Source organism: Misgurnus anguillicaudatus, chromosome 10 (assembly GCF_027580225.2).
Source record: "Misgurnus anguillicaudatus chromosome 10, ASM2758022v2, whole genome shotgun sequence".
In the NCBI taxonomy this organism is placed as follows: domain Eukaryota; kingdom Metazoa; phylum Chordata; class Actinopteri; order Cypriniformes; family Cobitidae; genus Misgurnus; species Misgurnus anguillicaudatus.
The window spans coordinates 18228780-18243367 of NC_073346.2; the positions used below are offsets into that span (position 1 = coordinate 18228780).

The following is a 14588-nucleotide window of genomic DNA, read 5'->3' on the forward strand; positions in this document are numbered from 1 at the left end:
AGGCCTATTCCTATTGTTAAGCTAAATTCTCGCATGTAATGTCTCATTTCAAGGAACGTCTATTGAAAATTTGAGAAACGGAGGCGTTTTTTCTGCTGTGCATTGGCTGCTGCTCTCCAAACAGCATTTTTTCTTTCTTCCGCTCTCTTCTGGTGCGGTTTCAGGTTTTGCCAGCTTTCTCACAGCGTTTGTAAAGTTTGCTTGTTGGACTAAAGGTGCAGAACTTCTCAAAACTATTATCAACAAAACATTTTCTCTAAAGCATCTGAACGTGAGTATCGTCATGTATCAGTTTACTGTACTGTAGCACTTTAAACTATAAAATGTAAGAGATTAAAACAGTTATTTCTTTAAAAACATTAACAAGAAAGATAGAACCTTAAATAATATTAGAAGTAAGTGTAAAACGGTAAATGCGGCTGTAAAGAAATTATTATTATTATTTAATTTATATTAAAAAGTGTGTTTTAAAAATTTACGACACGCATTTTACACTTGATTAACTTATTAATACTTGATTGGCAACATTTACTAATTATTTCGTTAAATATATATATTTTTTAATTAATGCCATATAACACCAACTTTGTGCACCGATAATTGTAATATTTTATATAATTATTTTAAAGAGCTATGAACTGCATTTATGAAATATATAAAAGATAATCAAATCATACTGGATGTGTTGGAATTTGATGACTTTCAAACGATAAATCAGGATAAATATAATTGTGTAGATTTCAGACAAACACCCAGAGCTGGGACTTTAGAAACACTGTTTTCTGAATAATAAAATAAGCTCGTTACATGAACGGGTATAAAATATTTTGTTAACAATTGCAGTGTCTTATTTTTTTTATTTCTATCAAATGATTTAAATTTTTTAAATATCAATCTACTGAATTTTGATGTTTAAAAAAACAAGAGAAAACGAAACAAAACTAAAGGAAGCTGTTTTGTGGACCACAGCCCACTGATCTAGTTGAGGCACAGACACATGGATTTTTATTCTTTGAAACTAACCAAATCTTTATTTTTTTAAAGACTGTTAAAACAAAATTGTACCACGCTGCTGTTTATTGTTTTTTTTTAAAATAATTTCTAATAAATGTTTTTATTTTCCCCTTAAACATGCATATTTTTGAAATAGGAACAGAATGCCAACATTGAAGGACATCTTTGTTCTCCTACTTGGTGAGCATAAAAAGTCTATGAAGTTAATAATAAAATAAAAAATATATAAAATATTTTTATTCAGGCTGTCAGTAGGTTTCGTAGTTATTTTGTAAAATGTACAAATGATAAAATTTGTTTATTAAAGCTCTCTCTCTCTCTCTCTCTCTCTCTCTCTCTCTCTCTCTCTCTTCTCTCTCAGTGTTTTATATATATCCCGGGAAATGTGATGTGTTGTATCTGCAAGCTGGGCAGGATGTGTCCTTACAATGTCCAGAGCTACCTTCTGGACAAGATATGGTATGGAAACTGGATAATAAGCTCTTGGTTACCATTGACGGCAAAAAAGGAACTTCACGAAAGGGTATTCATTTTTGTTCTGTTTGAGGAATGTGTTTTTCTGATACATCTGGTTCATTGTTTACAAACTGTTTATTGGCTCATTTGACTAAAATGTCTTTATTTTGTATAGGTCCTTTATTTAAGCAAAATAAACATTACACAAGTGGAGACAATTTGAAGATAACCAGGCTGGAAGCACGTGACGCTGGAGATTACTCCTGTCCAAAGAAGGAATTTCGTGTGCATGTTGTGTCAGGTGGGACAGGACAAGCAATCTTTTATATACATTGATTTACAACAAATTAAAAATATTTGTACATTTTATAAGCTACTTTTCCGTTCCTTTTTCAGTCTTTGCTGACCCAGGCACGGTGCTTCTCCAGTCTAGTTATGTCAAATTGCGCTGTGATGGAGTAAACACCAATCCTGTACAGTGGCTACGACCCCCTAACGGTGAACGATATCATGAAACCAAGCCAGAAATTACCCTGACATCTGTGACTTCTAAAGATGAAGGCCAGTGGACGTGTCTGGTCCAGGGCTTGAAGATAAATATAACATTGACTGTTGTTGGTTGGTGTTCCTCATAACTTTGTAATTGAAATGTTATTGATTATAAAAGTGATACTGCAGTCTAAGGAATGCTGGGTTGTTTTTAACTCAACTGCTGGGTTATTTTTCAATCAATTATGTTGGGTCCCAAGTTCCAACATAATTGTTAGGTCATTTTAACTCAGCAGTGTGTTCTGTCCATTAGTGACCCAGCCCTGGGTTAAAAACAACCCAGTATTTTTTAGAGTGTGAACAGTAGTAGATATTGTGTGTTTTGTTAACTTTTTTTTGTCATTCTCTCATTTCCTGCTGTACACGACACATGTGGTTCTTCAGGTCTCCAAACCCAAGAAAATATTGAGGTGCCTGAAGGGGGCGATGTAGTTCTGACCTGTTCTCTACCAAAAAATACACCTCACCGTGCAGTAAGTGGGAAATGGACGGCGAAGCACCTAGATGTCTCATTCGGAACCACAGATGACAAACATAACTTACGCTGGAAAGGCCAGAATACATCTAAAGTTTTATTTACAAGTGGACAGCTCAGCACCAACTATGATATCAAGCTGATAAAAGTGAATATCTTTAATAAAACTGCAGGAATAATACACAAATGTATATAGGTTGGAAAAAAAAGACCATGTATTTTCTGTCAATCTCAGGTACAGTCTACGGATGCTGGCGAGTTTGTGTGCACAGTGAAGTTTGAGAGTGGAACGGAGCTCACTGCCAGTACGATGATAAAAGTTTTGCCTGGCACTTCAGGTAATCGCAACTTTTCTTTTTCCCATTCTACAATGCACACTGTTACCTCTTAAATCAACAAATCTGTCCGTTTTGTAATGATTTTTAAGTATCAGGTGGAAAGGTGGTCAACAATGTCAAAGGGCAAACACCAAGCGAAGGACCATGGACCAAAGATGTTTATGGTGTACAGTTGTGGGTCTGGATTGCTGTAGGAGCAAGTTCTGTGGTTTTGATTGGACTTATTATCTCGACTGTTCTTGTCCAACAAAGGAACAAACGAATGAAGGTAAGAAATAAATAAAAAAGAAAAAATTAAGAAAAAAGAAAAAAGGTTAATTTTATGTTTTTTTTTTCTGTAGAAGCGAGTGAGAAAACTGAGATCTATGCGACAACCTCTTACAGCCAAAGACTACTGCCAGTGCAACAGGTTCTTGCTCCATTATTATTATTATTTTTGTTTATATTTTATATAATATATTATATAAGTTGAAAATGCTCAATAATGAATAGACTTATTTTACTCATTTACAACATTTGTTTCTTTTAAGATCTCATGGAGAGGTGGAATTAGCAAAGCAGGTGAGGCCAGTTCCCATCCCCAGACAACAGCGTAATGCACACAACAAACCAAATTCATATAACTGAGAGGAGCGTGTTTACTGGAGTATGCAGTATGGTGGGCCAGTGCTTTTAAATGTGCTACTGACAAATGATGCCAAAATGAGCTTGTGAGATTTATTGCAGAATGAATGTTGTTAGACATTTGATTGTTACTTTTGATAAAAGGTTAATTTTTGTATAATTTTCCTGAATATATCATGTAAATGTTTTATATGTTGAATGCTTGATTTTTTGTTTTAAGAATAAAAGTTTAATACTCTCTGCAGATGTGTTTGTGTATACGCACATGGGCGTGTCTCTATTTCTTCACATTTTTGCACTGTAGCTTTATTGAGCAGAATGTGCCGTTTAAACTGGTGCAGCTGGATTTGTTTTAGATCACAGGTGTCCACACACTTGTATATATACAGCTGCTTACAGGAGTCAAAACCAACAGTATGCAATAAATGACATAAATCGGTCTGTGTGAGGGTATGACATACAAGCTTATATGAACTCTAAAAAATGCTGGATTATTTTCAACCCAACGAGGGGTCAAAAAGGTACAACCCCCCAACCCGTTGGGTTGTAATTCAAAGGGATAATTCACCCAAAAATGAAAATTCTGTCATCATATTCTCACTCTTATGTTGTTACAAACCTGTATAAATATCTTGTTCAGATGAACACAGAGGAAGATATGTTTTTAACCAAAAGGATCATGAGCCCCATTCACTTCCATAGTAGGAAAAAGAATACTATCAAAGTGAATGGGGCTCATGAACGGTTTGGTTACAAACAATAAATTTATACAGGTTTGTAACAACATGATAGTGAGACAATGATGACAGAATTTTCATCTTGAACCTATGCCGGGTAATTTTAACCCATTGTTGGGTCAAATATAAACATTTTCTGGGTTAATTTAACCCAGCGTCTGGGATTTCCCTTTTTGACCCAACGCTGAGTTGAAAATAACCCAGCATTTTCCCAAGATTTTTTCATATGAATTAACTGATTTTGAGTGTGAAAGTATGTCACATTGAAATCAAATCATTTTTATTCTCACATCACTAGCAACACATTTAGCGTAAAGTGATAAAGTCTTGAGAGCTCCATACAATGCAATGCAGTAAACTGTGACAGACATAGACTCACAATAAACTATATTCACAATATATACACAAAATAGACACATAATACACCCAGACAAGTAAAGAAATGATATGTGGAATGAAAACTGGAATATAATTGAGGTAAAAAGACCAGAACGGTCAAACTACAAAGCAAGCACCACAGACAGATGAGTTGTAGAGCTACGCAAATCATGTTGTCGTTTCCTGCCCTGTGTGTAAGTGTGTGTGTGACAGTGTGTGTGTGTGTGTGTGTGACAGTGTGTGTTTGGAAGAAAATGTCAGTGTAAGTCTCTGATCCTAAACAGAACACAGATACTCTCATCTCACCAACACGGTAAGAACCGCTCTGTTACTATTACAAACACTAACAATGCTGCTTATTGTTAAGTGAATAGTCTTCTACAGGTCAGCTACAAGGTATTTTGTTTTTATGTAATACAATCAACGTGCTATATCAGATAGTCAACAAGATGACAGTGATGGAAATGCAATGTTTGTCAAAATGTTTACAAGCTCTTATAGTTCTTTAAATCATTTAGACCTCTGTATACTATTTTAGATGCTAATCTGATGTTTCTGATGTACTACGATAGTGTCTGCGAAACGTTACGATGAACACTTTAACAGTTAGATAATAAATGATTTACATAGGATGTTTTAAGAGTATTATTATGCAAGTATTACATACACAGATTATTTTATTTTCTAAGGAAAAGATTGGATTGATGTTTTGGAATTTGTGATTGTCAGTGTGTATTTTTAAATTATTTTACTTTATTTGAAGAATCTGGACATGTAGGCCTCCACTATGTGTACATGATAAGATATTACGTGTTTTGTTATTACATTAGGCCACTTAGGTGTGTGTTTAGTGCTTTAGTACATTTACTCTGAAGGCCAAAGCCTCAATACGGGATAGTGAATTTAACCATATGCAATTTTGCTGAGACGCATAGTGTTTTAAGTAATTTTAAGTATTTTCATATTAGTGTTTTGTAGTTGTGTGCTAAACTGTCTGTGTTTTTGAAGTGATGATCTGTTAGAATATAGCTAAAATTCAAAACTTTTCAATTTGTCACATTGTACATCATATACATATATACCATATCATCTAGATCTAAATATATGAATGCAAAATGAAGCCGTGTGTAAATTTAGGTAACAGTGTACAAAAAGCTCTCACCAAGAACCAACATAAAACACAATTTACAAAATTTAAAAGTTTTTGCAATTACATTAGAAAATATTTCTCAGGTTTAAGGCTTCAATATGTGTCTAACCAATTTAAAAAATGTACGATATTTCCCAGTTAGCTGTACTTTGTATGTTGCTGGCTGCGCAGTAAACAAAGATTCTGGACAACTTTCGCACAAAACGGTGATGAGCTGTTTATCATTTAAAGAAATACCAGCATCATTCCCCATTCCTTTCACATTATACGCTCTTTATAGCATTTATTTTATATAGTGGCCTTCTTATTGTATTTCAAAATATCAGTCCAAGTGGTTTAGTCAAACTAAGATCAATCATAGTCAAGGAAATTAACTTTTCTGAACCATTTTAGTTTTACTTAACCATACTGTACACTCTTAAAAATTGGTGCTTAATAGCACTAAAAGCTCGCAATCATAGGAGAACCATTTTTAGTGCTTTATAGCACCTATTAAGATCCATACGGGGTTATATAGCAGCGCTATACAGCGTTCTACACAGGTGCTACATAGGTTCTAGGCACTTAAAATAGTTGATTATGAGCCAGTGAACCACTTTTAGTGCTATTTAGCACCATTTGTTTTTAGAGTGTTTGGTGCAGGGTCTTTTTACTTGTTTTTTGGAAGTCAGTTCCTCTTAAGTTCACACAGGTGTCCTACAATAACCACAGGTGTGGTTCAACACATTAACTGTTAATGTTACAGTTTACAAGCTGAAAAGTCTAATAATGTTATTGTTTGTTAAATAGTATATTTTTTGTTTTATCCATTTTTACCTGTGTGCTTGATATTTGTTTTCAAAACTAAATGCCACCGCATGTGACATTTTTTAGCTTACAGTGGCATACAGTATTTCTGTATTGGCCTAAGTGTAACATAAACTTGTTATGCCACTGCATTTTCAATAGGGCAAACTGATTACTATAGATATTCTATCTTGCCCGAATGTTAAAGATATTGCGTTGAATGATCGAACAGGAAAGTCGTTCTAGTTATTCGTGCTAAGCCTAAACAGAATAGATAAAGCAAAGCAAAGATTTAGTACTTCTAAAATGTTGTAGGTCTGCTATAATTTACAATATCCCCATACTTACAAACCACGTTTTTTGTGGAAATTTGTGACACAATGCGTCATTTAAACATTTTTGAAAGTTTTTTGGACATAAACAAACCTAGAGTCAAAAGCAATGCAAAAAATGCAATCATGAATATGTCATGAAGTCATTTTTTGTGTCAGAGTCTAAGCGATTACATACTGTATGATCACAAATACCTACATTACGTATTTGTGGTAGTAGCAGCTTTATTACACTTTTAAAAAATGCTGCGTTATTTTCAACTCAATGTTGGGTCAAAATGGAACAAACCCAGCTGTTGGGTTAATTTAACCCACACAAATGTTTATATTTATATAACCCATCAGGCTATTAAATCAACCCAGCATTTGGGGTTGAAACAACTAAGCAAAGGTTAAATTACAACCTGATGTGTTGTGTTTGACCCTTTTTACCCATCGCTGGGTTGATGGAGTGAACGCGTTTGGTGACTTTGCTTATACTCTGTTATTGCATGATCTGTTTGACGTTTAAATTAAAGCAGTTTATATTCAGCAGTTTAATTGCACAAACCATTCATTTTTACAAAAAATACCTCATAAATACATGAAATACATGAAGCTGATGTACATAACATGTTGTCTGAGGTATAGGTGTAATACTTAAAATCACAAGAGAAAAACAATAGTTAATGCTTTGGTTAAGTCATTTGCGGTTCAGTTGTTGAGCCGGTCTTGTTTAAAGAGAGAAAAAAAATACAACAGAAGTTGTAGGACAGACACGTAATAAACAATGACTGAAGCATACATGATAAAATATAAATACCATGGATTAAAATATCAATTAAGCAAAGAATATTATGGTACAATCATAAAATCAGCCATTTGTGTATGTTACATATTCTAAATACACTGGAATGAATTATATACAGAAGTTGTTTCTGAGTTTGATCGGTCTGAATGAAAAGTCTTTTGTTATCGTTCATTTTTGTTTATGGGCAGAATGATGTGCTACAGTTTTTAGTTTGAAGTATATATGCATATAGTATGAACATAGAGTATGCTTGTTAATTATGAATACCTTTTATATATATATTAATCAGGTAATAGCATACTTCAACTTGACTTATGCATTTATGATGATATGAAATAATGAAACATGCATTTATGATGATTTATGATAGCTAATAAAAGTATGTACTTATTTACTCAATGGGGGTCCGTGACCCCTACACTCTCAGAACGAATGTGTTAAAAACAACACATTAGTTTTGATTCTGGGACACTAAATGCGTTGTCCCAGAATCCACCCATCTCTGTGAAACAACACATTTAATGTTACTTTTATCACAACTTGTGTTATATTTTAAAACAAAATCAACACAAAATGACACATAATGTGTTAATATTACACATGTGTTAAAAGCTTAACGCACAAAGATGTGTAAAAAAGTGTAAGGGATCCGTGGTGGTATTGGTTCTCCAAATACTTTTTTTTGGAGAATTTTAATTCTACATCAAACAAACATGCAATAATATGCTAATAATGAAAATTAAAACTCAAAATGTTACGTAGTTGAATGCATGTGACTGTGTATACCAAAAAATTAAAGTTTTAATTTTTGGTAACGTTACCATTATGACAATGTATGTAAATCCAGTCCTAATTTGATTTATGTATACTGGGGGTCCCTGCTCCTTCTTTTTATCCAATAAATGGTCCATGTGGCCTGATAAAGGTTTAAGACGTCCGATCTAAACTCATATTGTGCCGCTCCCACATTAACTGTCAGTGTTTAACTGATGCTTACAATTTTAGGAATCAGCAAAATATTAAAAAATCTGTAAACTCGCTGAAATTACTTCCACCCTCTCTGAATTCCTGGTTGTCCCCCTCCGATGTTGGCCCTGCTGGGGTCGCAGCTGGTTTAGGGCATCCCTTTAATTAAAATCTCAAGTGTAGAAAGTCAGAACATGCCGAGTACCGAGATGCTAGGACCCTATTGTTCAAGAATAGTTTTCTTGAACGTAAAGTATCCAAAAGGAGGCATGATTCATAAAAAACATAGATATCACTGCAATGCAACTTGATCTTAAGTCATAGCCTAGCGGTCTCTAACCTTTTTGTGAGCCAGGCTATCACAATGGATAAAACAGGGCTGGAGGGCTACTTTTGGATATAGTCTACTCAAACCTTTTTTATTTTACATGTTTTAACATTGTCTAAAATGTTAACACACATAAAAGAAGCCAAGTGAATATAAAAAATCTGTAATAAATAAATATTAAAATTTAGGCAATTAATATAATGTGCTTTGGTGGGCAACTCACAGACTCCGTGGGGGCCCGCGGGCACCATGTTGGAGACCACTGGGTTAGAGAGTCGAGCTTGTAACCTGAGAGTAGCCGGTTTGAGTCTCACAGCTGACAAGTTGTGACTGTGGTGCCCTTAAGCAAGCAACTCGAATTGCTCCCCGTGCGCAATAGGGATAGCTGCCCAATGCTCCGGGTGTGTGTGTGTGTGTGTGTTCATCACTACACACTGGGATAAGTTAAATGTAGAAGTGTCATTTCAAGTATGCGTTGCATTGACAAGCATGTCACACTTTAATAAATATTTACATTTGAACATAAAACTGTTTTTCATGAAAATTTACAGTGTTTCATCACTCTGATGTATTTGTTACTGGTTGTATGTGATTTTAAATATCTCGGGGTCATCTTAGATTCTCAAATGTAATTTCAATGCCAAAAAGGTGGCAAATACCTTAAAAATTGAAATGCATAAATGCCAAAAGACATGTAACTGTAATTGAAAATTATAAAGCAGTAATCGTTTTGAAATCATAAAGCGTAACTGTGTTTAATTCAGTTGATGTTGGTGTGTTGTGTTAGAATGCTCACATTAGAAGTGAGTGCTTTTCATAATGAGAGCAGGATTCCCTCTTTCATAGTGTGTCATACAGACATTATTCTCTATTTCTCATCCTCTCACTTTAGCTTTGTCCCACACACATACCACACATTTTGTCAGAGTGTTTTCCTACCTGACCGTTACAGTTTCAGGCTGGAACAGGAAATGTAATTAATTACATTTAGTACATTAAAATTATAAAGCGTGTAATGCGAGTGTCTTTATAGATGACATGCTGTTATGAAAAATGCGTTCAGAATAGTGTTTTTTATGTCTTTTAACCCTTAAGAAAATGTAAGGTGATTCATTTATGAAATTGTCATGGATCCTCATGATCATTTACAGGACCTCATACCAGTTTTGGATATTGCCCTGTTCCCATTACTTTTAGAAATTAACCTTTAAAGGATTAGTCAATTTTCTTAAAAAAAATCCAGATAATTTTAATCACCACAATGTCATCCAAAATGTTGATGTCTTTCTTTGTTCAGTCGAGAAGAAATTATGTTTTTTGAGGAAAACATTCCAAGATTTTTCTTATTTTAATGGACTTTAATGGACCCCAACACTTAGTTTAAATGCAGTTTAAAATTGCAGTTTCAACGCAGCTTCAAAGGACTCTAAACGATCCCAAACGAGGCATAAGGGTCTTATCTAGTGAAACGATTTTTTTAGCAAGAAAAATAAAAAATATGCAATTTTAAACCACAACTTCTCTCTTCCTCCGGCTTTGTGACGAACAAGCGAGACCTTACGTAATTGCGTAATGCCGTGGAAAGGTCACGTGTTACATATAAAACGCACATTTGCGGACCATTTTAAACAATAAACTGACACAAAGACATTAATTAGTATCATTCGACATACAACAATGTCGGAACGGTCCTCTTTATTCACACTTGTAAACACTGGCGTAGTTTCGCATACATCATCCGTGACCTCTTGATGTCATGACGTATTACGTGAGGTCGCGCTGGTGCGCCACCGGACCGGAGGAAGACGAGAAGTTGTGGTTTAAAAATGCATATTTTTATTTTTCTTGACAAAAATGACAATCGTTTCGCTAGATAAGACCCTTATGCCTCGTTTGAGGGTACTTTGAAACTGCAGTTTTAAACTGCATTAAAACTGTTACGTGTTGGTGTCCATTAAAACCATTAAATTGAGAAAAATCCTGGAATGTTTTCCTCAAAAAACATAATTTCTTCTTGACTGAACAAAGAAAGACAACAACATTTTGGATGACATTGTGGTAAGTAAATTCTCTGGATTTTTTTAAGAAAATTGACTAATCCATTAAGATATTATTCTGGGTGACCTTTGACCTGTGAACACATAGAACTGTTTCCATCTTTTCACTTCACCAACTACAGTCAAGGAGGATGAAAAAGAGGAATTTAAGAAAGAGAAGTGTGCACAATGATTTTAGCAAATATGTATTTTTGCACAATATGAATTTTTAAGAGGTACAGATTCCACTTAAAAATGAAAGCAAGATTTACGGGAAAATACATATTATATTAGCATATTACAAAGATATATTGCTGACAACATTACAGGAAATAGTAGGCTAAATGGATAGTATGGTTTACACGTATTTCTATGAAACTGCATTAATTGTAAGGTCCATTTTCAGATATCAGTGGAAAAAACTAAAAAGAGCACAATGACGTGAACATGATTACGTAATGGAACAAAATCACCTTCTTCAGAGTACAGTAACATTTCGAAAGTTGCTGTCTAGAATATGATCTAATCTTATATACATAAAAATACATGTTTTCGCAAGCATCAGACCACATGCCAGTAATCTGTCTCTCTCATTGTCTTTTTCCACTGACATTTAATCTTACTTGCATTTGAAACCTACAGGACTTCATTAAATGGAGGATTGGAAAAGGTTTGTAACTGAAAGCTCAACTAGAGATACATTTGTCTTTCTAAATATATTTCCACTGACTTTTCAAAAACAAATCTTCTGCAGTAAAAGCCTACATTAGTAAGTAAGCCATCTTAACGTGCTAAGACTAACTTTACCACGCTTGCCTAAACCAGTTTCACCATGGTTATAAACAGATGTCTATGAATCACCGAAAGCTTCTGGATTCAGGTCTATAAAAGGGATTCCCTGTTAGTCAGATAGACGACTAATAACGAATCTCTCGCTACACACAGAAACACATATTCACGCATTTCTCAAACATGTTGTGCTAATTTTAGCACAATAAACAGATACAGTGGAACAAAAAAGAAAATGACCAAAACAAAATAATTAAAGAATAAATAAGTATAAGCGATGAAGAAGACAATATCAGTTCTAGTTTTTAAGTCAGAACTAAACAGTGAGATGAAATGACTTGGTGAAGGGGAAACACGTAACGAAAACCGGTATGGGACATATTGAAATAAATCGCCCACAACCGCCTCTTTTTGTGCTTGTTAGTTTTCTTTCACTCTTTCTGTAATGATTATGTTTGGTGTCTTGACACCCTCACAGACTCAGTGAGTAATGAGGGATCCCTCTAAAACGGGTCTTTCCTCTCAGCCCAAGAGAATCAATAACAACGTAGATATATTTTGTGCAATTGACAGACGCCTGCAGTGCAGGCACAGTCTGTGTGTTCGCTATAAGATTCAAACATAAATCTGGCGTTGAGTTGGAGCCTTATGGGAAGATAGAAAGTTATTACAGAGCAAGATCTGAGTTCAAACCTCAAAGTCATACAAAGAGATTAAGGCGAATGCTGTAAAAGTGTAAAGCTTAACTTATTTGTTCTGACATAAATGAGCAGAGCATGACAGGAAGAGAGAGAGAATGACAGTGGGGTGAAACCTCAGACAGATGTAAAGCAGGCAACATGTTTGTTTCAACCTTCATGTGGTTCCCCTTCGCAAACCACCCTTGTCCTATACAGCGCTTAAAGACACTTTAGAGTACCTGTCGTTTACTTTCTCTCGCTCTTCCTTAATGTACCTGTACATCTACATGCCTGTTTCACTCACAAATGAGCCTCAAAATTAAATCAACATGGATTTGTTATAAAAACTTTTCTGGAGTCTTTACAAAGCACCAAAGATTACTTAAACAGGTTCCTTAAGCTGTTTGGTTCCACAAAGAACCATTAAAGATCCAGACCCATTCTGTTTCATCAAGTTTTTTGTAGTGTAGTTGTTTTGTAATGTTCTGCAGAATACAAATTGTACAAAAGAAATGGTTCTTTTAAGGTTCTTTGAGCCGCGAAAATCCCTTTACGTATCCTTTATTTTTAAATGTGTAGTTTTGACTGATTTTATAACAGGATAACATCAACAAAATTAGGGTCGGAAGGTTATATCAAATAGAAACACAACATGAAGTTGGTTAGCAATTACTTCATGTTACCACACATTCCAAAATAAAGGTGCTTCACGATGCAATAGAAAAATTTTTTTTGGTTAAATGGTTCCTTAAGGAACTTTAACATCTGAAAAAAAAGTTTTGTTTCGCAAAATGTTTTTTTTTGTAGTGAAAAAGGTTATTTTGATTAAAAAGGGGTATGTAAGAAATGGTTCTTCTAACTAAACAGTTCTTTGAAGAACCAAAATTGGGCCTTCTATGGCATCGCTGTAAAGAAGCACATTTATTTTTAAGAGTGCAGATTGTACAATTACTCTTCATGCACTGCTTCTTTAAAAGCTCAGGGTCCCAATCTGAATAACCCGTAAAATAATTAATCCTTTTCATCGCCATACGTCCACGCCAAGAACCGTGCAGGCATACATAGTTTTTGGTAAGAATATACGGCTCTTTACTGGAATCCAAGGCGCAACTGATGAATATTCATTTATAGGGTTTAGAGTGATAATGTGGTTGTGAACAATTTATAGGTTTCAAATCCTTTGCAACACATTTGTGTCATAAAGGAATAAACTGAAAATAATATTCTAAAAATCACAAGGAATTGTACTTTTAAAATATCTGAAATGGCAGGTTGCTTAACAATAAATCTACAAGCAACCAACATATAGAAAATGCAGTGCAGATCTATAAAATGAAGTATAAATATTTGGCCAGCTGACTTTAAGTTGCAAAAAGTTTGAGATTTTAAAGTTGTCTAAAGTTGTCAAAAAAGCTGAGCTGATTCTTTTAACCTCCTAAGACCTACACATACGTGGACATAATTTTTTGTTGTTGTTTGCACCATTATACTTAATTCTGTGTAACTGGAACCTGTTGTACACAAACATGGACAAATACACTGCCTTATGTTCCAAGAAAAATATTTGGTTATTATATTTATTGGTTCTTCCTTACCACAAAATAGCTGGTAGAAATCCAAAAAAAGACCAATCAAATCTCGCGTCTTAGGAGGTTAAGACGAATAACCAAAAAATAACTTTCATTTAAGCAAGACATTTTAAAGTCATTAATCTATATTTTATATGTAATTGTAATATTTAATCTACTCTAACATTGCATATATATTTAACTACATTTTTGAATTATAGGATTCAGACATAAAAATTACAGAAGCAAGTCATACATACTTTTTTATTTTTGTTGTTTTAATAGGTTTTCAAAGAAATGTCTTAGAAAGAAAATGTTTCTTAAAATTCAAAATCAAAGTCCTTTTGTGGTTTTCTATTAAATTATATGCATGTGAATTCAATTACATATCTTTCATAATTGTCATTAAAGTCATACCTGTTTTTTAAACCAGTTGTTGTATACCACCAGCGTTTGCGAGATCCATAGATATTCTCAGGTATTAGTAAATAATAATCTTTATAAACAAAAGATATACAATAAAATCAAATAATATTTTATGAATTAGCGCTAGAACAATGAAACAAGGGAAGGATTTGAGGAATAAAAAGAG

The 14588-nt window shown here is 34.1% G+C and overlaps 2 protein-coding genes across 5 annotated transcripts in view; both read left to right on the plus strand.

The window, feature by feature from the left end:
• The first annotated feature begins 62 nt into the window (after nucleotides 1–62).
• LOC129447881 (cell adhesion molecule CEACAM1) lies at nucleotides 63–3698 on the plus strand. Of its 2 annotated transcripts, none has more exons than XM_055209833.2 (10): nucleotides 63–271; nucleotides 1151–1194; nucleotides 1376–1537; nucleotides 1646–1771; nucleotides 1867–2088; nucleotides 2404–2642; nucleotides 2730–2832; nucleotides 2922–3100; nucleotides 3174–3241; nucleotides 3363–3698. In XM_055209833.2, exons 2-10 carry the CDS (start codon nucleotides 1158–1160, stop codon nucleotides 3457–3459), a joined length of 1233 nt encoding a protein of 410 aa, XP_055065808.2. In that variant the 5' UTR covers nucleotides 63–271; nucleotides 1151–1157; the 3' UTR covers nucleotides 3460–3698. The 2 variants fall into 2 exon arrangements, with proteins under 2 accessions (XP_055065808.2, XP_073728133.1); XM_073872032.1 differs by having other exon boundaries at nucleotides 64–271; nucleotides 1157–1194.
• A 1077-nt stretch (nucleotides 3699–4775) lies between these two features.
• cd4-1 (CD4-1 molecule) overlaps nucleotides 4776–14588 on the plus strand; it is a 109072-nt gene continuing 99259 nt past the window's right edge. For all 3 annotated transcript variants that reach the window (XM_073872034.1, XM_073872035.1, XM_073872033.1), the window contains exon 1: nucleotides 4776–4884. The gene's annotated coding sequence lies outside the window, so the exon portion shown is untranslated. The remainder of the gene's footprint in view (nucleotides 4885–14588) is intronic.

What these genes read in the sequence shown, in the direction of transcription:
- LOC129447881 (XM_055209833.2), top strand. Translation starts at nt 1,158, where the DNA reads ATGCCAACATTGAAGGACATCTTTGTTCTCCTACTTG. An exon ending in TATAACATTGACTGTTGTTG is followed by an intron (nt 2,089 to 2,403) that starts GTTGGTGTTCCT and finishes GTGGTTCTTCAG; the next exon opens with GTCTCCAAACCCAAGAAAAT. An exon ending in AGTTTTGCCTGGCACTTCAG is followed by an intron (nt 2,833 to 2,921) that starts GTAATCGCAACT and finishes ATGATTTTTAAG; the next exon opens with TATCAGGTGGAAAGGTGGTC.